Here is a 23756-nt window from a genome sequence, read left to right as displayed (position 1 = left end):
AGAATTGAAAGGGTTCCAGATAGGCATGAGATCACTAAGTGGAAAAGTAATACAAATCTGTAAGAATGCAATCCTTGAGTTTATACTAGGCGTCTTTATTGAGGAAGAGGAAAAGGTTTCCCCGAAAATAAGACACTGTCTTTTTTTTTTTTTTGCTCAAAAAGACACATTAGGTCTTATTTTTGGGTCTTATTTTTTAATGTACAAAATGTACATTTAATGTACATCCTTCTGCTTGCACTTTTCTGCTGTGCATGCTTCTGCTCTGCACTTTTCTGCTGTGCACACTTCTGCTCTGCACACCTCTGCTCTGCACCTTTCTGCTCTGCACTCAAATTACTGCCAAAAGCTGTATACACCGATCCTCTCAAGCACCTGCTACCAGTACCGTCACAGGCAGCGGAGGAAGCAGAGCAGCATGAGCCGAGGCTTCCTCTCTAGTGCCGGCTCCTGTGCCAGGCGGAGTGCATTTGATATCACTCCGCCCTTCACAGGAGCCAGGACTAGAGAGGAAGTATCGGCTTAAGCTGCTCTGCATCCTCCCGCTGCGCCCTCTGCACCCCGCTGGCACTCTGCAAGTAAGCAAAAAAAGCAAGTCCTATTACCAATAATTTTTGGTAATAGGTCTTACTTTCGGGGCAGGGCCTATATTATAGGACCTACCCCAAAATAAGACTAGGTCTTATTTTCGGGGTAGGTCCTATTGTCAGGGAAACATGGTAGGAAGGCAGAGCAACTAATGGAAAATGTGAATGTACGTTTGTGCTCTCCAGAAGGAAAGCTGCTGGTTGGGTAGAACACATCCATGATTGGCCCTTGCCCACTTTAAAAAAAAATATTCACACTCTTCAAGGAGGTGGAATTTGCACCACAGTACTGGGTATGCAACTAGAACAACAAAAGCCCTTTTTGGGTATTCTAAAACCGAATAAAATAAACACACAAGGATGTTGCATGCCAGTCCCACTCCGTTGCCATCTCTGAAGTCCGCTGCATATCAGTGGTGACCTGATGAGCAGCATCCTTGCGGGTCTCCATGCCATTTTACAGCTCTCCCCCCATCCCTGTGTGCACTCTGCATTCTGGAAAGATCGGTGAAATGATGAGGGAGGTGATGGGGCTGCTCATCTCACGCATTGTCCCTGCTCTTGCATTTTCTTTACCCTCAGTTTTAGAATGCCTACATAGCACTGAAGACTCATCTATTCTCAGGGCAGCCCTCCATTTAATAACGAAGGTGCTGCGATACAAGCAAAGTTGTGCACGCACAGATTTTTAAAAAATCAGAGGTGCAAACATTTTAACACACGTAGAACGCTGAAACAGTAGGAAAATGCGGGATGCCACTGGTAGGGAGGAGAAATGCTGATTGTGTCCTTCATAAGTGAAACGACAGGCAGGGCCATCTAAAGGCACCCCCACCACCATTTTGTCCAGCAGCTAAAATTACTTAGCTGAACGACACACTCCAGCCTGGCAAGAAACTTGCCACTTGCTTTGTAAAAGCAAGTGCTTTGCTTGCTTTGTAAAAGCTGGGCAAGGGTTATTTCAAAGGGTGGACCCAACCCACCTACTTTGCGACTGGGTTTGTACGAGCCACGACACCATCAGACCAAAAGAGAATGGGGCTGTTCATACAATAGGACAGCCCATCATGCAGGGAGGGTTAACCCATTGGGAGGTTGTGGCGCATGTGGGAGGTGTACAGGCGTCATTTGAGGGTGGCAAAATCCACATTAGCCAAGTTTCTTTGACGTGACAGCGTATGGCATATTCAAAATGGCAGTGCATATTCAAAATGGTGGTTCTGTATGTCCTGTGCATGCCACAGCCTCACAATGGGTTAAGTAACACACTGTGGGCTTTCCTGTCATGGAAACAGGCCCATTATTTTGCTGTCTCAGTATCTAACTTTTTTAATTTAAGTAAACAGAAAGCCAGAAAAACCGTTAAAGGATGGATGGATGGACAGAAAATGCCAGAACAATACAGCCAGTGAGTAAGTGGAAAAGCTCAGGCAAAGGCGGCTTCCTCTGATCGACACAGACAGACAGACACACACACACACACACACACACCACATGGGCCTGTTCACACATCATGCTGCTCAACTGAGAGCTAATTAGCAGAGGTGGCCATTTTGCATGGCCAAGCTGCTGCTACTTGTCATCTCATGCAAACTCCAGGAGGACAGGGTGTTGCCATTCTGAGGGTCAGAATGAACGCAGACCCCAGAGATGGGTTGTGCTGGGCTATAGGTGGTTCGTTAACCAAGCCAACAACTTGCCCTTGCGGAGTTTGTGCAAGCTGCAGCTGAGGGATCCTGGCATGCGCTGCAGCTCGCTGTGGCTTAACTACGCCACAGTGATCACGAGCACCCCAGTTCATGCGCCTCCTCCTACTGATGTCCAAGCTCTGGCCTTTGAGATGCAGAGGAAATGGAAGTTTTCGCTCTGTTTGGGGTAGCGGTTGTGCGGTCTGCCCTCCCTTTGGCTTCAGGGGAAATCTGAAATAGCCCATGATCTCTCGACTGCCCAAGGACCACAAGATTGCCATTTCGTTGGCAATTGTGCCTCACCACTTATTCAGGTGAGATGCACCTTCAGCCCAATAGTTCGTACCCTCAACATTTATATAATACAGATTTTTCTAAACATTTAGTCAGGAAGTATTGACCAGAAGGCAGCCTTTCTGCACTCTTTAACAACTTAATTAATATACTATGGACGGACCCATGGGCTTGTTCTTGACTCTAATTAACAGCAGATTTTTTACATAACTCTTGAGGTACTTTATGATCTCTTTAAAAGATGTTTTAAAGCCATTAAAAAAATCCTTCATAAGGAGTAGCAACTAAATCCAGCTTGTGTTTTGGTGACATCTTCTGGATGAAGTAGTAGCTGAACAGAACAACCAACACAAACTTTAGCTGCCTTCAGTTCTTTTTCAGTGTTTCTCAAGTTATTGTGTTTAAGTTTGGGCTGACGTGGATTCCATCCAGCTTCATTTCTATATGGCTGCGAACTCTAGTACATTGAAATCAGCAGGTAAGTCAGTTAAATTTTATTTACAAATTCAGATGGTCACTCTGAAGTATAAAATGCCTTCTGCCTATATTTCTCTCAGCAGCATTACAACCTTGCAAGCACAGCTTGGACTGGAGCGCAAGTAGATCTTAGACTGCAATGCAGCTGGAATTTATTTATAACCCAACTTTTTCCAACAAGGAACCCAAACTGGCGTACACAATCCCCCTCTTCGATTTATCCTAACAACAACCCTGCAAGAGTCATTGACTGGCCCGAAGTCACCCAGTGAGCTTCATGGCCAAGTGGGGACAAGGACCCAGATCAGCTGAGTCCTAGTCCAGTGCCATGCCACACATGCTGTCTGAGCAATGCCTGATCTCCCCTTGTGTCATTAACACTGGATCTTGGCCAGCACTGAACGTTGCTTCCATGGATTTATGTAATGCTTTACAGTGTGCTTCACCTATTCTACCTCAGCAACCATTACAACCACCGTGCAAGGTCCATAGGAATACAAGCAACTGGCATACTGAATCCAACCCATGGTCCAGCTAAGCCAGTCATGTCAGCATTAACTGGCAGGGGCTCTCCAGGGTTTTGCCAGGTGGTGTCCAGCATCAGGCCCAGGACCGTCTACCTGCAGAGCATGTGCTGCAGCACTGACTCATCTCCTGCGGTACCGTAGGGCAGGTCAGTCTCATTGGTGAGGCTCAGTGATAACAGTTGCCTGCTGTGACTCAACTGAGTTCATAATTGTGACAATATTTGAACCTTGGTGCTCACAGCTCAGCCTTTTAGGGCCAAAGCAGAGGCGATGTTATGAGAGTCTTATTTCATGTGCTCATTTTAAAAAGAGCAGATAACAGCTGCTGGGAAGGCTGATAATAATCAGAATAGCAGAAGCTATGGAGGAACAGTTTAAGTCTTTTCTATTTTGCTGCAGTCCTGATGAAAATTGCTTATTTGAAGTAGCTATCTGAATGGATAGGAAATGCCCTGGTGTGGTCAATGAGAGTTTTATTCTCAGCCAAATTAACACCTTTAGGACAGCAATTTCTATCTGGGACGCAGCAGCTGTTAAAAGGGTTAATTTCCCTATTTCCCCAGCTGTGGCATCTTGAACATTATCACCCCAGGAGATACTCCTTGCATTTTAAAAAACAGGCAAGCTACTTTTGAAATATGAAGAGCTTGACTCTACACCAGCTTTAACCTTTGTGTTTTGCCAGTTCTTTCCCATTCTTCTTGCCTATTTATGGTACCATGGGGCATCTAGCTAGTAAGAAATACTGCAGGTTTGGTTTTACTACACTAGTAGCATATTGTCACATTTTTACACTGCTTTAATCATGCTTTTCAAGACTGGGTTCACAACAGTCAAGATTCAGTCTATTGTATTTCTTCACATTTCTCGTTTGCCCAGAATGCTCTTAGCTGAGACTTGATTAGCTGAAGGACTACAAAACCTTCAGCTAATCACATTTTTATTTTTTTTTCATCCTTAGCTTTGCTAAGAAGCTTCCCAAAAAGCATGATTTTTATGAAAGGGAAGCCTTCACACAAGAAGGCTCAGATATCCTGCTTCATGTATGGATGGAAAGGTCAAGTCAGAAGGGATGGCTACAGACATATGGCCCTCGAGTCCCTTTCTACATGCTTTGCCACTTCATACAATTAATGCACCGGAAAACAGGCTAGTGCACTGCAAAAGTGTCCCCTTGTAGATGCACATTCTTCTGTGGTAAACCTTTAAAAGGATTCAAATTTCAGTTCAGACTCAGAAACTTCTATGAACAATCCCTGGGGAATCATTTCTCTTTTGAAGTGTCTGGCTTCTGTTTCGAACTTTCTACCATATTTAGTGACAGAAGATGGAGGTTTTGCAGTGGGACAGTCTAGTTATTTTCAGTATACTTTGGGAAATTACCTTCACAAGCCCACTTGACTGTGAAAGGGAAAAAGAAAGCCAACTCCTGTTAAATACTCCATTTCAAAAATGACCATGTGAACCATTAAAACAGCCAGGTGAAAAATGCTTGTGGTGTAAGATATGGAGCTCACAGAAAATACTGTTCAATATGGTCACACTTCAGGACAAGACACACTCATCTCTGTGTGTACTCCAGATGCACTGCAGTATAACTTTGAGACATTCTTTCTACTGCAAATAATTATTGTGGCCTCTACAGCATCTCTTAATGTCTAACTGTAATGACTCTGAGGTTTTAGGAAAGTGTTGTGCTGATTCTTTTCATTACTGAACCCTTGTTTTTGATAATTCTGGAAAAGATACTACTTGGTGGCTAGAGAAGTATAACTGACAGACAGAAACAGAATGATTGGGCTCAGATGACACACCAAGGCTCATTGCACGTTATTCAACCAAAGAAAAGTCATTGAGCCCATGGGTACCAAACTGCATCTCCAACACCCACTTGGGGTTGAGCTATGTGAACTTGCTGATTGTGGATTATGCAGGGGTTGTATAACCCATACTTGCCAGGTGTGCACATCACAAAACCCCCTAAGAAGGGCTTGCATATTCAAAATAATCACATGTGCTTTGCTTGTGGGGCCTTCATGTTGTGCAAACGGATCTGCTGAGTGAGAAACATACCTGTCCAATATGTTGGAGGAATATGTAAAGTAAGCATAAAACATTTAATTCAACCCTGAAAAGTGATACAGAGAAGTTAAATGTTCACACACAAAGGAAACTGTTGGTCGTTTCAACACCATCTTTCCCTCTTTCAATAGAAAAAATTGGGAACTCTGTTTTATGAATTAGAGAATTAGACTCAAAACACAGGCAACTGTCTACTTGCCAGTGCTCCAAAACATTCTGCTATAAAGCCACCAACCACAGCACTGTGTGATGGGACAAAGGCAGCATGAATTGCTCTGATTCCCTGATCAAGATCTGCTGTGGTGAACTCATTTGTCCATTCATTCAATAGACAGAGTAACTTCATATGGATATGGGATGCTCAGTCAGGCATCATTTTATTTGTCTTCTAACCTTCATTTTTCTTCCCTGATACTGTAGGGCCTACAGTCTTTCTGCTTTTGGAGAACGATGTGCATCCCACAACTTGCATAACATTTAACACAATAACCAATTTTTTAAACTAGGAACCACAAAGAAAATGTCTTGATTTTGTAACAAAATTTATTTTTGTTCTGTAGATACAAATCCAAACATCAAACAAACAGAGTGGAAAAATACTAGTAATTAACAATGAAAACTTTCATCATTTAATAAATAGAACTTTGGCATTCAAAATTCTAGCTGTAAACGCTACTTTAAAAAAAAAGATACAAAAAGAGGCAAGAATGACAGGCCTGAAGACATGAGCCAACCAGTGGCTCTTTAAAAATTAAAATTAAGAAATAACAACACTGAATGCATTTCGATTAAGTCATGACAACTCTATGTACACATGAGGTATTCTGAGTGGTTCAAAAATTGAACCCAATGTTGAAAAACCACCAGTCTTAGGAGACTGATCCAGTACACATCCACTGTGCTTTTAAAAATAGCCCCCTTTTCTCCTTGCCTTTGCCACTGATTATCAATGATATACTATACCCAGTATGTACACAATTTATACATTCTGACTGAATATTCCTGCAAGTTCTCCATATACAGAAAAGCTGGTCAAAAAAGGCCAGACTGCCCTTCAAGAGTTGACCTACAGCTTTTAAAAATACTTTTATTTATGAAAGTTGTTTTTTTACAAGCCTACAAGCTAAAAACATCACTAAGCAGAGGAAACAAAGTGCATTGACTTCACACTATTATGGCTTTTACAAATAAGGGATTGTTATTACTTAAGCCATGAGCAAAAATAAAAGGCACAGAGGTACACAGAAGTGGGATTAAGAATGCTAATGAGTTACTGATGTAATTGAGTGGTTTGTCAAGTATGTTTAATGTTCCATAACTTTTTCCAAACCTTCCTTTCAATTTTAAATAAAATGGCATCAAAATTCAGAATATTGTGTTAAATCTATCCCATGGAAACTGCTATCATTAAATATATAGGCCAATTTATAGATGGATACTGAATGAAAAAGCTGGTTTTCTGAAACTGAATGAACTTAACTCTGGCATAGGTTTCAGGCAAGTACGAATATATACTAAGCTTGCCTTCCTCTCTTTCTCTTGTTCTGGAATCTGGCAGGAAATAACCCATTTCCATTTCTCCCAGAAAAAAAATGAAAATATATGTTGATGAAAGAGAGAAGAATGACTTTGGGTCATAAAGTTAGTTGGTAAGAAACACACAACAACAAAATTCTCTAGCCAAGGTAGGTAATTGTGTCAACCTTTTAAAAATATAAATATACTGTGCTTCTAAACCTACATACCTAAAGCTGAAGGTTTAATACTCAACCTTAAACACATTTAACTAGGAAGTCTTATTGATTTGTGGCTTGCTATTAGGGCTAACTTCCAAATTGGTGTGTGCATGACAGCAGCCAAGCTGCCCAGCTGGGATGTAGGATCAAGTATGCACAACTAACTTGAACCACACCCATTTACAACATTATACATTTTATATGGTAGATAAATAATAGCATCAGTCATATCCAAAAACAACTTTTCAAGCTCCTTTCTGAGATACATTCTTGAGTTACAGTAGTTACCATAAAACTCCATGTACATAATTACAGAAATACAATCTGAAATATGAACATTACTTAAACTAATTTATTCATTTTGTGAACAGAACTATGCCAATTCCTTTGATTATCACTATTTTTTCAGTTGAGATTGTCTCTCATATCTGTGGCAAAAGGTTGTCATGACTAAATCAGTCTACTAAGTAATGCCATTGTTAACCACTTATCTTAAAAGCTAGTATTAGTTAACCACTTCTCATTAAATGTGTTGTAGGAAACCAAGACCCACACATAAAAGCTGAAAATACTCATGCACATATTACGTAAAGTTAAACCACTGGAAGGCCATTGTAAACTTTTAAGCACTTTAACTACTTAGCAGGTCTTGTTTTAAGAAGTTCACCCTGTTTAAATAATACTGTCTCTGTATGGCTCATTAACTTTTCACCTTGTCTTTTCTGCCTTGGGCTAGCACATTCTTCACCAAGGTGACTTGGAAGAGGCAGATAAAACCAGTCAGAATAAGCAGAAGCCTCCTTCCAAATGCAAATCCCTTTCCAAAATGGCAAAATAATACATACAAGTGGCTACAGTTGCGGTTCCCCTAATCTCAGGGCCTCCCTTGCTTCCAGGACTGTTCTGGGTAGCTGCAAACAGGTGGTTGGTGCTTGGAGCTCTTGGAATATTAACTATTTGGATGAGATGGCCACTGAATACGGCCCCCAGTACTTTGAAGAAGTCACTGGCTGACCATCTATTTGGTGGGTAGGTCAAAGAAATGCAAAAGACATTTTCAGGACAATCCCTGCCCCATGTGTGTTTGGTGAATGTGGAAGGGGGTAGTAACAAGATCACACTCTTGTACACTACGCATGCTTCGTCATAGTATAAAGATGTCCAATTTGCATACAAATTTGCATATGTATGTGTTCTCCATGTAAATGGGAATGCACAATCAGTGCCCACATTGATCTCTTTTCTCTACCCCCAAAGCTGCAGCCACTGGGGGCTGTGGACTGTGGGCATGCAGCATCCTCCAGACAGTTTCACTGCCATGCTGGGAAGGGTGGCTCCAAACGTGCTGTAGAACACCGGGTTTGTTCTTAGAAAATTTCTCAACTGAGTTTAGCTTTTACGTGTGCATTTGAAAGAATATATATACACATTAAGGTGGGCAACTACCTATTATACAGAGCAATGAATTCTATTACATAGGGAATTGACTCCATTATTCCCATAATAATGAAGTAAGTAAAGTAGTAAGTCCCCTACAGTAATGTTGGAGGCTTCCTTTCTGGCTCAGATTTGTAAAACAAAATGCCAAGTTTAAAGGATTGCCACTTAACTTTTTGAAAAAGTACAGTTAAATGGTAAAATTAAATCAATCAGAAACTTCTAGAGTGGGAAGGTTTTTACTAAAAGAAAAAAACATGAAGGCATGCGGGGGTGGGCGGGAGGTGAGAGTAAAGAATCCAGAGTAAGGCTCGTAACATATTCAGTGCCAGGAAGATTGTTTCACAAAAATACTGTACCCTCCCCAGATAACTTTCCCAATTATGCAAACTTGCAGTTGACTCTACAAAATAAGGTGATAATGTTGCCAAATTTGATGACTGGTGATATTATCATATTGCTTATGTGAGCCTGGAATATTCGGCTGTCTCAGGAGGAATCTCGTGTATAGAAATGACACCAAAGCTACAACTTAAGGAAAGCAACACATGTGAACAGTGTGTCAAAATACAGAGAAGGGACAATTAAGAACATTCTGTTCCTACAACCTCACCAGAACCCTTTGTCCCTAAAATTTTAATTGTCCAAGCTTTGGCAAAACCTTACTTTTGAGGCTTTGGATAACTTCACTGTTCTAAACCTTAACTAGATTATCTTTGACAAATGAAGAAGTTAATGAGCCAAGAAAGAAAATGACCTGAACAATCTGAAACTTACCCTGGCTAACTAATCAACTAAGAATGCAATCCTATGAACATTTAGACAGAAAAAGGCCTACAACCGCAAGCATTTCTCAGTCCTTTTTCTGCCCTAAACATGCATAGGGTTGTGCCCTAAAATTCTTCTCTTGCAACCAATGTAAAAATGAAATTTCTTGTCATTTCATTGTCCAAAAACTACCGTTTTCAAAAAATAGTTGTTTCTTTGTTCAAGAATAAAGCTGAAAGATCAAATTATTGGCAAAGATATCATAAAGATAATGTTACCACAGGATCAAACGGAACATATAATAGGTCAGCATGTTTTAAACCGTAACATGAAAGTCTTCTTTCTCAACTGTCTAATATACTGAGGAAGTTTCTCTCCCTTTCAGCTGCTTTTTGCCATGAAAGTAAATAGACTAAAACTACTGGCTGATCAAAAACTCAGCTGCATCTGGAGCCATACTTAAGCATCTGATTCTAAGTATCATTCAGTTAGATTTACATCTTGGTAACTGGGCTTGGGACATTACACATCCTAACAGGGTAAGGATAGAGGACTGAGCATGTTTACAAAGTTGCTTCAATTCAATGCTTACAGATATGCATTTGATAACTCTAAGCAGTAGTTAAGATAAACAGTAAAATAAATTCCCACAGATCGAAGCCAGGACAGTATAACAAGAAATGCCTATTTAAATAAATCTATCTTTGAAAAAAATGACCAGACTTCTTGTTTTTGTTTACATTAGTACAATCATATACAAATGAAACCTAAATGTAACTTGCATAAAATGAAAGCAGGAAATCAATATAAAATTACTCTTCTTTTAAAAATGCCTGAAGGAGAGATAGTAACATTAAAAAACTGAAAATGGCAACTCATTCAATACAAACTGTTGCTCAGTTCAAGCAACAACTGTTGGCAACATGAGTCCAAAATTTTCTGCACATTATGACCAGCTACAATTGCCAATGAGCAAAATGCACTTTATTCTTTCTCTCCCCCGCTCCACTTCTTTTTTAAAAGGAAGTGTTCCATTTCTTTATGAAACTGATTGTCAGAATACAGAGTCAACAGGCTTGGCAGAAACAAATTTGTGTTAAAAGCAGCAGAACTCTAGTCTGGATTATGTGTGGCATAACCCAATTTAAGCATTCTGAAACAGCAACCAGGGAGGGGCTGGGAAGCCTCTGCGTGCCACCTGCATCCCTCTGTGCCCAACTCTACTGCGCTGAGCAGGGACGACCACAGAGAAAGTTTAAGTGCATTTGGCTTATACTTCCCAGTTAAAGCGCCCCATTCTAATGCACTCCTAGTGTTATCTGCTGCTTTCAAACCTCAGGAAGAAAACCTGTTTCTTCTTGGCTTTTAATCTTCTAGGGTGTTGGAGTCAAACCCTGAACAGATTTGAAATGTACAATAGGTACTAATTACCAAAATATCACATCGTCCCTCATTTTAGTGGCTTTAAAAATGCTTTCTAGCCTTAATCCATTAAGGCCACAAACTAATTTTACAGAAACCAACATTTTCAAGTTAATACAGTGCAAAAGAGGCCAACAAGATTATGGCTAAATTCTCAATATGAACCCCTTATGCATTCTCTGAAATGTGGAAGCTTATTTTCTGTTTTGTCAAAGAACACTGGTGACCTTTAAGTACTGAATAAAACAACCCTTGGCTAACTGAGAAGGCCAACCGTAAGTCAGGTGTTTCCGTGCCTGCCTACAATCAAGTCTTTATAAGCCTTCAGATCACTATCCATAGTTTCAATGCCCCCAGATGGCCAGGCACTTCAATCATTTTCTCCAGTAAAATTAGCAACACTGATTTTGCTGAAGGGGGAAAAATGATATGACAGTAACTATGGTGCTTCTCCCAATACTTACATTTTAACTCTAGGAGACAATATGGATAGGTTTTGGTTTTTTTATGGGCCACAACAGAAAGTCCAACATTTTCAATAGAAACACATTCTTCACAGCTTTGATCTACATTCAGTAGTCTTGAAGGAATCGGATTTCTCTTGCAGAACGTACTGTTATTTTCAATGGATGACTGCTTCACCAGCATAAAATGTGAACAAATGTTTGAACCCCTCTGACTGGGACATGGAGTGTGTCTTCCAGTATGGCTCCTTAACAGAAACACAAGGAACTAAAACCAGAGCAGCATTTAATAACTTGGTTATTGTTGCTGTGAGGCCAAACCTTTTATCACTGTGTAATGCAATTTTCTCCCATGTCCTGAGCATAGCAGTCTGATATTATAGTCCTCAATTCATCGATATCTGTTCGCAACTGACACACCTCTGAGAGTTTCTTTGAGAGAGTTTCTGTGCTGTGGTAGTACTCATCCTCAGACGAGCTGTTCATCGCTGTGAGGAACAAAAAGTGTACAATAGTGAATGGAATCATCACATCAGCATTAATGCAGATCTTCATCCAACATAATGCATGAACCTGATCTTTTTTAAATATTTGGAATAAGAGGGACTGTGAGTTCTACCCTACTTTTGCAGAATTGTTTATTCTATTTACAGTCACAATATGATGCTTCTGCTCCTTCCAGCCAGAGACTAACTAGTTAGAAAAAAGAACAGGAAAGAAGTTCATGCAAGATGCATGTTGCCATACTTCCCTGTAGATTTTAGGTGCATGGAAAAGTCTCACAATTCTTCTATGTTTTCTACTGTCTGCATTTTCTTTCTGTCTGCCTGCGTATCTAAAATCATTTCTATGCTGCCATTTTCTTCTGTTCTGCTTGTTAAAGCGAAGTCTGATCTTGCATAGATAAACGGCAATTAGAAATAATACTGAAGTTGCTAAATGCCAAAACAAAAAAAAAAACACTAAATTATTTTTTCACATGGTAACTAGAAAATTCGTCAGTCTACTGCCTCTCCTTCACCCCCTCAGATTTTACTTAAACAGGGCATCTTCTCAATGTCAAAAAATACAGGATTTCTCTTTAGTCACACTACTTACATCTGATTCCCAGCAGTAAGGATAGGTTAGGCTCCTTGCCCTGAGCTCTATGGGTAAGAATACTGCAAAGTGCTTTCAAGTCAAACAAACAATGAGACATTTCCTTGAATAACTGATCAGCAATGGGCAGTTTTTCAGCCACTGGCTGTCTGGACTGTTCCATTTGATGAACCTGTTCCCTCAGAGATGCATTTTCTTCCATGAGTCTTTGGTTCTTCATTCAAGAGGGAGGAAAAGAAAGACAAAATGCCACATTTTATTCACGTGTTTTATTTGTAAGGAATGCTGCAATAAAGAATAGGCATACAAAAGCAACTAGCCCCAGCCTAAGTTCCAAGGGAAAGCATGTTCTAAGGCAGTATACTTCCAAGTACTAGGGTTGCTAGAGCAAAAGAAGAAAGGATGGCATGGGCAGCATTTCCTGCTTGTGAGCTTCCAGAGGGGTCTGACAGACAACTACTGGAAAAAATAACTACTGGAAAAAGAGGGCCAGACATGGTGGACGTTGCTTTACTCCAACAAATCCTGTTCACATTATGCTATATTAAACCTAGCTTAATTAATGTAGAAGATGGCTCAAACATATGAAGAGCCATGCTGGATCAGGCCAAGGGTCCTTCCAGTCCAGCATTTGGTTCACACAGTGGCCAACAGCTGCCCACTGGGAAGTCACAAGCAGAATGTGAGGGCAACAGCCCCCTCCCACCCATGCTCCCGAGCAAATGGTGCACACAGGCCTCTGATACTGGAAGCAGCATATAGCCACAAGGTCTAGCAGCCATTGGATTGCATGCAATCCAATACACAACAAATTATACTTATTAGCTTATTACAATTCAGCTCCACTCCACAAAAACTATGACTTGTGGAGTAAGGACAGAGCCTCACACATGTCTGAACATGTCAACCAGTACCACCGGCTCATCCATAAGTTAATGGTAAGGAATGATTATGCATTCCAACAATCAAGACATAATGTATCATCACTTACTAAACTAGTCTCCCAGATCTTGCAAGCATTATTTGTGCATATGATGATTTGATACAATGCACATCCAATTTGACGATTTAGGTCAGTGGCTAAGAGCCACAGAGCTATTTGGAAACAGTCAAAGATTAGGGCAACCCAGAAGGATTCATTTTTCCCTCTGAGCAGAAAATACTTCCCCTGACCCCCAAAACTCACAGAATGCTATGTCATAAATTGTTCTTATCCCCCATGCCCCCTCAGTGGGAAAAGCAAATTGTCCTCTAAGTCCAGAGGCAAAGGCCTGCAGCTTGGGAAACAGAGAGCAGAATTCAGTGGGGTGCTTACACCTCCGCTGATCTCCTACACTTGCTAATTCCCTTCTGCATGTGGGCCCCAATACTTATGGAAGTAAGAGTTAGCATTTCCAGGGCAACTGGAAACAAGTGACAAGGCTTGTTTCTGGAGCAGGCCAGGCCAGCAGAGTATGCATAAGGGAAATCTGCTGACCTGTCCCTGTAAAAAAAAGTGTTTCCAAATGCATCAGGGCTTCCTCTGGAAAGTGCTAAATCTCTACTGTGTAAGTGGTATAGACCACACGTGTAAGCGGTATAGACTCACTTGTGTGAGTCAGCATTCAGCTTCGGCTGATTCATCAGCTGCGTCCCTACCTGGAGAATGACTGCCTGGCAACAGTGACACACGTGTTGGTGTCTTCCCGACTAGACTTCTGTAATGCGCTCTATGTGGGGCTACCCTTGAAGATGGTCCTGATACTTCAATTGGTGCAAAGCAGAGCTGCCAGGTTGCTGACGGGGACGGGGCGTTGGGCTCGCATGACTCCTGTCCTCCGTCAGCTTCACTGGCTCCCCATGGAAGTCTGGGTCCAATTCAAGGTGTTGGTTATCACCTATAAAGCCCTTAACGGCTTGGGACCTGGTTACCTGAAGGAGCGCTTACGTCCATACGTGCCCTTCCACCCCTTGAGATCGGCAGCAGAGGCCCTTCTCCGGGAGCCCTCCGTGAAGGACATTAGAAGGGTGAGTACTTGGAGGAGGGCTTTCTCTGCGGTGGCGCCCAGCCTATGGAATGCGCTCCCCAGAGAGGTCCACCTGGCGCCGTCGTTATTTGCTTTTCGGCACCAGGCCAAGGCATTTTTATTTACACTTCATTTTAATTGTTGATTTTATTTACTGATTTTAACAATTTTGGCCAGGATGTTTCCGATTTTATATAATGGTATTAATGCTATGTATTTATTTATGTTTGTAAGCCGCCCCGAGGCTCCGGCGACTGGGGCGGCATATAGGTGTGCTAAATAAATAAATAAAATAATAAATAAATCTCTTTCAACAACCAACACTCGCAGTGTGGTTCTTTAGATCCTAACCTGTATGTGCAAAACCCTCCTGTTGCTACATGAACCATAAGCCCCTATATTCAGGATCCTATGCTACATATACCATACCCACTTATATTGTGCTGTAAAGAACTCTGGATCAGGTCCAGTGTTTCTTAGGGGAAGCATTACTTCTCCTTCCCATGTCTTGAAATTATATTTCATTTCTTCCTATCGCATTTTGTGATGTATAAAAAACAAGAAACAGAATGTAGGCAGTTGGTTGAATTTGGTTCAGAGTAAGCGATCTCAAAAACTTACTTCAAGCAGAGTCTTCTGTAACTGCTGTATACTTTTATCCTTTTCTTCAAGTTCATTTTTCTGTTTTTGAATTGTCAGTTTTCCTTGCAAAAATTGATCTTGCATAGACTGAGGGTCAGAGAGAAAGAAGAAACTTTGTCTTAACAAATGTGGGACTAGAAGGCCTGATATGTCAAATGCTGCCTGCACTGTTATCTGTGATACACACTTGTTTTTGTCACCTTTCTGCATGCTGTTCTGGCTACCAGTTTCTGGAGCTAAGCAGGTGTCTCTGAGTCAACCCAACACATAGTGGGTGCTAAGGTGTTCCCTACTGCTGGCTTGATGGAGGCACGTACTTCTGTTCAACTGCAGAGGAAGTCTCATCAAGTTCTTCCTGTAGAAAAGGCAGGTAGTGAGCATTTTGGCTTCAGCCTATGCTCAGTGAAGGGACTCTACTGGGGGAACAACTGAGGAAGTGCTGCCCCCCAGGCTGGAGCCATAGTTTGGCAGTGGGATGAAAAGCCACTGTCAGCAAAGCACTTGCTCTTTTCTGCACAACATCCATGTTTCTCTTGTAGGGCAAATTTAGCACTGCTCAGTAGCAATGGCAGATGCCATGCTCCTAGCTCTTTTCTCCAGAAAAGTGAGGGTAGGAACATGTTCTTCACAGCAGCCAAGAGGCCCCTGGAGCAGGAGAGGGTCAGGTTCTTGCTGATTTGGCCAAGGCACTCCAAGGCCTTGGCCACACAGGTGCTAAACCATGCACCAATTTCCTCTTGATCTTACAGATGAAGAAGGCATGATGGCAGCTGCAAAACTGCTGGGATGATTCCTGCCCACCTCTGCAACTTCAAAGTTGTAAGGAAGGGTTATTGCAAGTCACTGCAGGGTGGTGATTTGCTCATCATGGCAAGCATAATCGCTGAAGACCAATTTGTTTAATATTTGCTCAGAGGGAAAAGGAAGCTACAGATTTTAATATTCCCAGAATGAAGATTTTGACAGTCTTCTGATTCTAATAATCCTGTTCATGGGAATGCAATCTGAACATCTGATGGAGTTTTCTCTACAGTATTTAAGCAATGGAGTGGTCCTCCAGATGTTTATCTCCTATCCGTTATAGATAATTGTGAGGGATAATGCGAGGTGCAGGACAAGCATCTGGAAGGCCACAAGTTTCTTGCTTTTGATCTAGCTGATGCACAGGGCCTTTGCTTAGAAAACTTAGGTTGCTGAGATGGGACAAGGTAGAGTTTGTTCTTGTACTATAAGAATCAAGAACCGGGGTCACCCATTCAAATTCAACATTCAACATGCACAGCTCATCATTTCTGCCCATTCTAAACACATTCTAGCCATCAAAATCATGCCAGGATACCTTGTTTTTCTAACCCTAACCCTACCCTGGTGCACACCCCTAACCCTAATACAGGGATAAAATTCCACTGAAAAGAGAGGGATTTTGAAAAAGCCTTCCTTGAGTAGCTGTTTCTGCACAGCTCAACATTTCTGCCCATTCTAAACACATTCCAACCATCAAAATCATGCCAGGACACCTCGTTTTTCTAACCCTAACCCAGTGATGGTAAACCTTTTAGAGACCAAGTACCCAAACTGCTATCCAAAACCCACTGGTTTATTGCAGAGTGCCAACACTACAATAAAACCTGAAAACTGAGGTTTTAGTTTTGAAAAAAAAAAAAAAACAACTCACAGCCAGTCCAAGCAAATATATCTATCTATCTATCCTTGGCAGTGCACTGACCGGCCATGCAAAAGCTTGGCTGAGTCGCGGCTAATGAGTCACAGCTTGTGATGCCATTGCCTGGTGCCGCTACCCCTCTCCGAGCATGTGCATGGCCCCTATGTGCCCTGTTATCCGATGCTCGGCTGCTGGGGCGATGCTGGGGCAACTTGGCTCACATGCCGACAGAGAGGGCTCTGCATGCCCGCTGTGGCACGTGTGCCATAAGTTCGCCACCACTGCTCTAGAGATTCAGGATGATTCTAAGGACATCATTATGTTGATGCATTGTGAATGAAAGGGTGTTAGGGCTTTGGACCTCCTCCCCCAGTATGTCTCCCTAGTAACAGCCTTGATTTTATTTGGGTTCAACTTCCTCCCTGCCCAAAGGAATAGATACATGCCTAATATGTATCAATCATCTCTGAAGACAAGCACTGCTGGATTCAGAAAAGGAAGATCTATCCATCTGTTCAGATTTTATTTTAGAAAGAGGTTGAAATTAACTGAAAAATACCACCAATGAATTTTAAATAGAATTCTACTGCACAGTCTAAAATTATTGTTTAATGCACTCTGTTCCAAACTTTCTATTTTTATCATGTACCACCACTACTAAGTGTCAATTTTATGTTAATTAAATTATGACTAGTAGGTTGGAATTCTTTTCAAGTCTAGACTTCCATTGTTAAAAACTTAGCAAAACCTCACACCCTAGGACCAGCTACCAGTTTTGCATCTCAGTTCTTATCATAAATCCTTGCTGGCTTTTGATAGTTTCATAGATGGCAAAAATAACAGTTCTGATTGTTCATATAAACGAATTCCTTCTCATTCCCTGACAGCAGAAGAACAATTACTTTGGACTGGAAAAGCTTATTCCCCATCCATGAATGCTACAGCGTAACAAGGCACAGTTGGGAGTAATGAGAATCTCCTGACTTCAACAGTCTCAGCTTCCCTCTGAAAAAACAAACAGGAAAGGAAAATAGGAATAGACCTGCTTCTATAAGAAAGCAGATTTTTTAGAAGCAGATCTGTTCCTGTTTCTTTTCCTTGCAGAACTTACCCCTTCTCTGTAGGTCTTCCCTGGGTTTTTCCCTCTACCCAGCAAAGTCCATCTCAGAGTCTGCTGCCTACTCTGAATTCTAGTTCCTTGTTGAACAAGTGTTGCTTGTTCGCCTACTGCTGCTTATCTCCGTGGCTGCTGCCTCTGTGCCAGACCTCTTCTTGCCTTGCTTTCTCTTCCCTAGACTCATTTAAGTTCTACCTCTTTATCTACTCTTATTCTTTACAGGCTTATGCTGAGACAGGGACTAAATGCCAAATTCACACGCTCATACATTTGCATGGGAGTTTCAGCACTTCAATTCTGGTTTCTCTAAACTAAGCTTTGTGTTACATTTAAAATGGGGAATTATGGTTTAATATCAGTTTACTAAATAGGATCAGAAACTAGGATCACATTATAGTTTGAGACAGCAGTTAGTAACAAACAAACAGTAATCTGACATTAAATCATATTTTCTTATTTCGGATGTGACAAGGAATCAAACTACAGCTTAAAGATATGTTAACTCATCACCAAAATTGTACACAAAGGACAGAGAAGACGGGACCTAAGTCAATGCTCAGCTCATTCTCAAATTAATAAAGTAGAATTTATTAAGTTGGGCTCATTACAGCCAAACCGGCCCAAAAATGTTAGCAATGCAATGAAAGAAAAGTTTGGTCTGGTCTCTATTTTACTGTTGCCATACATGTGCTTTAAAGCACATACTTGAATGGCTGACTACAACCACTGCATCATGTAGTGAGTGCCATCACAAGGAATAATTGAAAGGAGCCTCCCACTTTCAGTCAGAACATGTTGTACTCCAGCCCTCAAGTCATGTTAAGGTGACAGAACGCCAAGTCTTTACATGGCGTGTTTTGGATTGCTATATCAATTTCTGTCACTTCATCATCATCATCTTCATTAATTCATCACGCTCTCCTATAGGACAATTTTCCATGTGTAACTGCTGACCAGTGAGAAACACTTCATACACTACACACTAACCTGGTTCACACAATACAACAGCCTACCAGAGCTTACTGTAGCGATGCAGGTTCCTGCTTCATATGTCTGTTAGTGTCTTTTTGGATACTGTGCATGCTTGCCCCATTTGTACTACTGCTCAAGCGCACTGACAGTCCCGTTAATGAATGGTGGGGAAGGAAATCCAGACACACTAGCAGTGCTGTACTATTCTTTTACCACTATGTGGCATGACTCCATCATGCAATATAGATGGTGCTTGTTATTGTGCACCAACAGAGTTACTTTAGCAGGTGTAATCATGCCCCCCTTCCACAGTGTTAAAAGGTACTGTAGGTAGCTACATACACCTTCTGGTGTCAACATTAAACAAGAAATTCTATCCACCCTTCACTGACAGACCTAAGGCATTCTGACAGAAATTCGGCTAGGTCACAGTGGTGGGACCTCAATTTTACTTCTTAAGAGGCTTTTTTCCTTCCCCAGCTTGCTGAGCTTATGCTAGTCCCCAGCTCATGGTATTGATTTATCCAGGGCACTTTTCTTCAGCCCTAGAAACCACAAGGTGGATTACAAATAAAACATAAAAACAATAATTAAAATACAAAATAATAGATTAAAATCTTGCTCGCTTATGAAGCACAAATGTCCATTTTTTAACAAAGAAGATGCATCTTCTTGCTTTGTGAGGCTAAGATTAAATCCCAGAAAACCACATTTCATTACCTGAATTTCTAAAGTAAGTGCAGCGATCTGATTCTGTTGATTGTCTATGACCTGTTGAGAAAAGAACAGAAAATGTTATTCCTATTTCTTATGTATCAAAATGTTCATATTTCTGATTCATCAGCCACAGTTTGATTGAATAAATTGTCTTATTTCATGAGTCTTACTTTTACAAAACAAACAAACACGATCTTGTAGGACTGGGTTTGGAAACAGTAAAGCAGAAAAGCAGGTAAGAAGGTTCATTGGTGCAACTGCTAGTGGTGCTGAGAGGCAAATGAGTAAAAATAAAAGCAATGGTTCGAAAATGCAGCAGGGGCAGATGAGGCATCAGCTGGCATTATAGTAAGTGCAAAGATGCTAACTGGCTAGCAGACATCAGGGCAGGCAACTTGCCAGACAGCAAAGGCATGTCTGCAGGGTCGTGACTAAAATGGGTGCTCTTCTTCACCACTGCCTCTCATTTATTTGTGGATATGTTTTCCTCTCTTCCCTTGGTTACCCCTGCAGCAGCTCATGCTGCTGGCAACACTTAAACATAAATAACAATCTGACACAGTACAGGGTGTTGTTCATGTGCAAGCTCCAAACAGCTTGGAACCAGGTTATCTTGGGGACTGCCTCATGCTTATGTCCCTGCCAGACCTCTGCCATCATCAGAGGCAGCACTCCTGAGGGTACAACAGTGGCACTTGCAGTACGGTATTCAGTGCTGTAGGACTCCTCTCTGGAACACTTTACGAATAGGCATGAGGCAGCCCCCACCCACACCCACACCCATCCCCAGTACTGAGGCTCAGTTGCTGTCTTAAAGCTCATCTCTTCATTTATTTATTTAAAACTTTTGTATGCTGTCCTATATATAAATATCTCAGGACGGCTACAGCAATTTTTACAAGGCTTTCCCTGAAGTTTGACTTAGTCAGGTATGGTTTGAAGCAAGCAGAACAGTGTATGGCTTTCCTACTGGTTAATTTGTATTTTGTTGTATTCACTGTTGGATTTACAGATGTTTTTATGCCATTATGTTTACCACTCTGACACCTTTGTGGAAATGAGTACATGAATGTGAATAATTAAGACATAAACACAGAGACAGTCAGCATTGTGGCCTAAAGTTGTAACGATTTTGCTAGGGATATTTAAACAATTTGATGTACTGACCTTGCTGGCTTTTTCATTTTCCTCTTTGAGGCTTTCATTGTCACTCTGAAGTTGTTTTGTGTCTAACATAGGAAGGCGAATACCATCTTCCAGGCATTTTTCTACTTTCTGTTGTAGGCTGTAGTTTGGATTTCAGAATGCAGAAACACAAACGAACAAGAACACTGTAAATATCATACCAATACCCAAGACTCGAATGTTGTGTAGTACGTGTTGTTCAGAAAAGCACTTTTTGACATAACTCCAGAAACAAAACAGTCCAAGATTCCATTTATAAATTAATCCCTGCAAGTTCTGTGGATAATTCAGGCTGCCACAATGGCCCTACTTAAACATAACACAAAGCCAAAATGCAGCATTACAGACAAGCCTCTGCAAGCCCAAACTAGATCTTATGCAAGTAATCCTAAAGGTTTGTGTATGTAATATGAAATGCCAACTTAGCATCATGGGCAAATGGGGGTTATAGTCTTTACATATTTGGGATACTAGTTTCATTTGCCAAAATGAACCTGTGGATATCAAATCACAAGAAACCATTGGAAAATTATCAAAACTTTTAACCATTTACAGACAGGCAAACTCAAGTGGCTGACTGGATTTATAATACAAGTGAGTGGATGTTTAATAATAACTGTTCACATGGAGCCAGTTTAAATTCTTTCAGGTTTCTTCTTTCTGGGAGGGTCAGGTATGTTTTTTAAAGAAGGGGGAAATCCAGCAGGCATATTAAAATGCTTTGTCAGTTTTCTACTCTTGACTGTTTTTCTGACAGAAGCCTCTTGCTTTATTTTGCAAACTGGGATGGCTGTACTTGCCTTTCTTTTGTGACTAAATCTGCAAATGTCAATGACCATGTGTTATTCTGCTTCAAGTGAAAAGCAGGTAGTGGTAGTTACAAGTCTTGTAACTTTCTGGCCAATGTGCTTTTTCATCTTCTTAGGTTAATCTTTCTCTGTGGCTGTTGTAGCCCAATGCAGTACAGAGAAGACTCCCTGCATTTCCTGAGACTTACTGTCAAGTTAGGTTGCCTAGGATTGCAGGTAGTGGTAGGGAAAACGGTCTGGCAACTTTATTTCAGGATGGTTTTGCTTGGGTAACTCAATGATAAGCATTTAATTCAAAAACATTCTGAGATTCTGTTCTGAGATCCTAGTTTCAGTTTCCAGTATCTGACACCAGTAAGCCTTGAATACAGCATATAAAAGGAGAGACATCCATCATAGCAGCCAATGTCTGCTATGTCAGCTTTGGCAAAGAACAGGAAGTTGTAGGATTTTTTGACATTTGGGCATTCGAAACACATGGAAGGTTATAGCACAAGCCTCAGATTCAAGTGTGGTCATGCTTATTTTTTCCTTTAATACTTTCAGGTATTTGAAATTAGAGCATTTGAGAATTTTAAAAATGAGGGGAGAGGAGAGAGAGAGAATGCTGATTGTTTTGCCTTTGTGCAAAAGATGCTCTGCACATACTTACAAGGTTTCAGATTTTAACATGCTTAGTATCAAATTAAGCCCTGAATATGAGGAGACAGAAAGGAGGAGAAACAGATGTCTATTTTGCTCTGCAAAGGCACATTATGTGAACAGCTTTATATTGTAAAATACATTATGAGTTCAGCCAAAAAGTGGGTTTGTTATTATTAGCTACTCAGATTATTTGAAGGGATGGTAAATGCAAGCTTCTTAAGTAGGTTTTCCTGTTTGCTTCTTTTTCCTCATTTTGGGAAGGATAATTGCTGCTTTAAAGTCTGTAACCTTTGGCAATCTTCATTTTAATCTAACCTTACCAAAAGTTATTTTTATTACTAATATGCAAGAACTGGATTTTCTTGGTGATGAAAATGCCCATCCCCCATCATTATAGCTGGTCAAACTGGCTACTAAAATGTATTCCGTGGGCTACTGTCTCCAGTGCAAAAATTTGCAGGTTTGTCTGAGATCATAAAAACATGGAAGAAGTCACTCCTAACTGACCAAAGTTCAACACAGTTCATGTGTCAGCTACTGAGTGACTATAGCATGTAGCTCTCCCTCCTATGAAAAGGACAAAATAAAGGCATGTATGTGTACGTAACATAAATGTTGCCTTAGAATTAAATCTCAGAAATGCTTGCCATTCACAGGTCTAATCTAGCCCTTCAATGACATAAAAATTCTGCAGCAGTGAAGAATCATACCTTTGCTTCCCCTCATATTTCAAAAATAAGCATATATATGATGACAATGACAATTGTTATTTAAATTTAGAAACAAGACTGTGTCTCAAATATTTGTAGACTTTCAGAGAGTAAAAGCCAGACTGGTGGATAACACACACACACAATTACAAGAGGTACCAGATGTAAGATGGAAACAATGCACTCAGTGATTTGGCTAACTGTCTCAAATACGTAACCTTTCATCATTAGAACAAAGTGTTTGTGGCATGAACCTTTAGCAACAGAGGGTCATGAACTGAAATGCCACATTAGAAATTAGGCTATTAGAAATATATTGTAGTCATTCTACAACCACTTTTGTTGTTGCCACGAGCTAGGTTTCTTCCCTTTGCACATTCAAATCCAAAAATTTTTCTTTGCAAAAAGTTCTTTATTCATCAAAGTGTTTTCCATGAAGCACAATCATCCAGAGGTTCTTCTGGACCTCTCAGCGGCTTTCGATACCATCGACCATGGTATCCTTCTGGATAGGCTAGCGGGATTGGGGGTCGGAGGCACTGCTTTGCAGTGGTTCCGCTCCTATCTCAATGGCCGGTTCCAGAAGGTGGTGCAGGGGGACTATGGCTCTGCGCCATGGCAGCTATGCCATGGAGTACCGCAGGGGTCCATTTTGTCCCCCTTGCTGTTCAACATCTACATGAAACCGCTGGGAGAGGTCATCAGGAGGT

The 23756-nt window shown here is 41.0% G+C and overlaps 1 protein-coding gene across 1 annotated transcript in view; it reads right to left on the bottom strand.

Moving 5' to 3' along the window:
* Positions 1-6178: 6178 nt before the first annotated feature.
* The window catches only part of CEP85L (centrosomal protein 85 like), a 106734-nt gene continuing 89156 nt past the window's right edge, over positions 6179-23756 (bottom strand). Inside the window, exons 8-12 of the mRNA XM_044420176.1 lie at positions 20865-20994; positions 19701-19751; positions 15208-15315; positions 12581-12794; positions 6179-11970 (exon numbers count right to left, since the gene is read on the bottom strand). Of these exons, the coding sequence (XP_044276111.1) occupies positions 11810-11970; positions 12581-12794; positions 15208-15315; positions 19701-19751; positions 20865-20994 (664 nt within the window). The 3' untranslated portion in view covers positions 6179-11809. The remainder of the gene's footprint in view (positions 11971-12580; positions 12795-15207; positions 15316-19700; positions 19752-20864; positions 20995-23756) is intronic.

The sequence above is a fragment of the Varanus komodoensis genome, unplaced genomic scaffold, assembly GCF_004798865.1.
Source record: "Varanus komodoensis strain SLA01 unplaced genomic scaffold, ASM479886v1 scaffold1, whole genome shotgun sequence".
Taxonomy (NCBI): Eukaryota; Metazoa; Chordata; class Lepidosauria; order Squamata; family Varanidae; genus Varanus; species Varanus komodoensis.
Note: the sequence above shows the minus strand (reverse complement) of the source record. Positions and strands in the feature narration are given on the sequence as shown.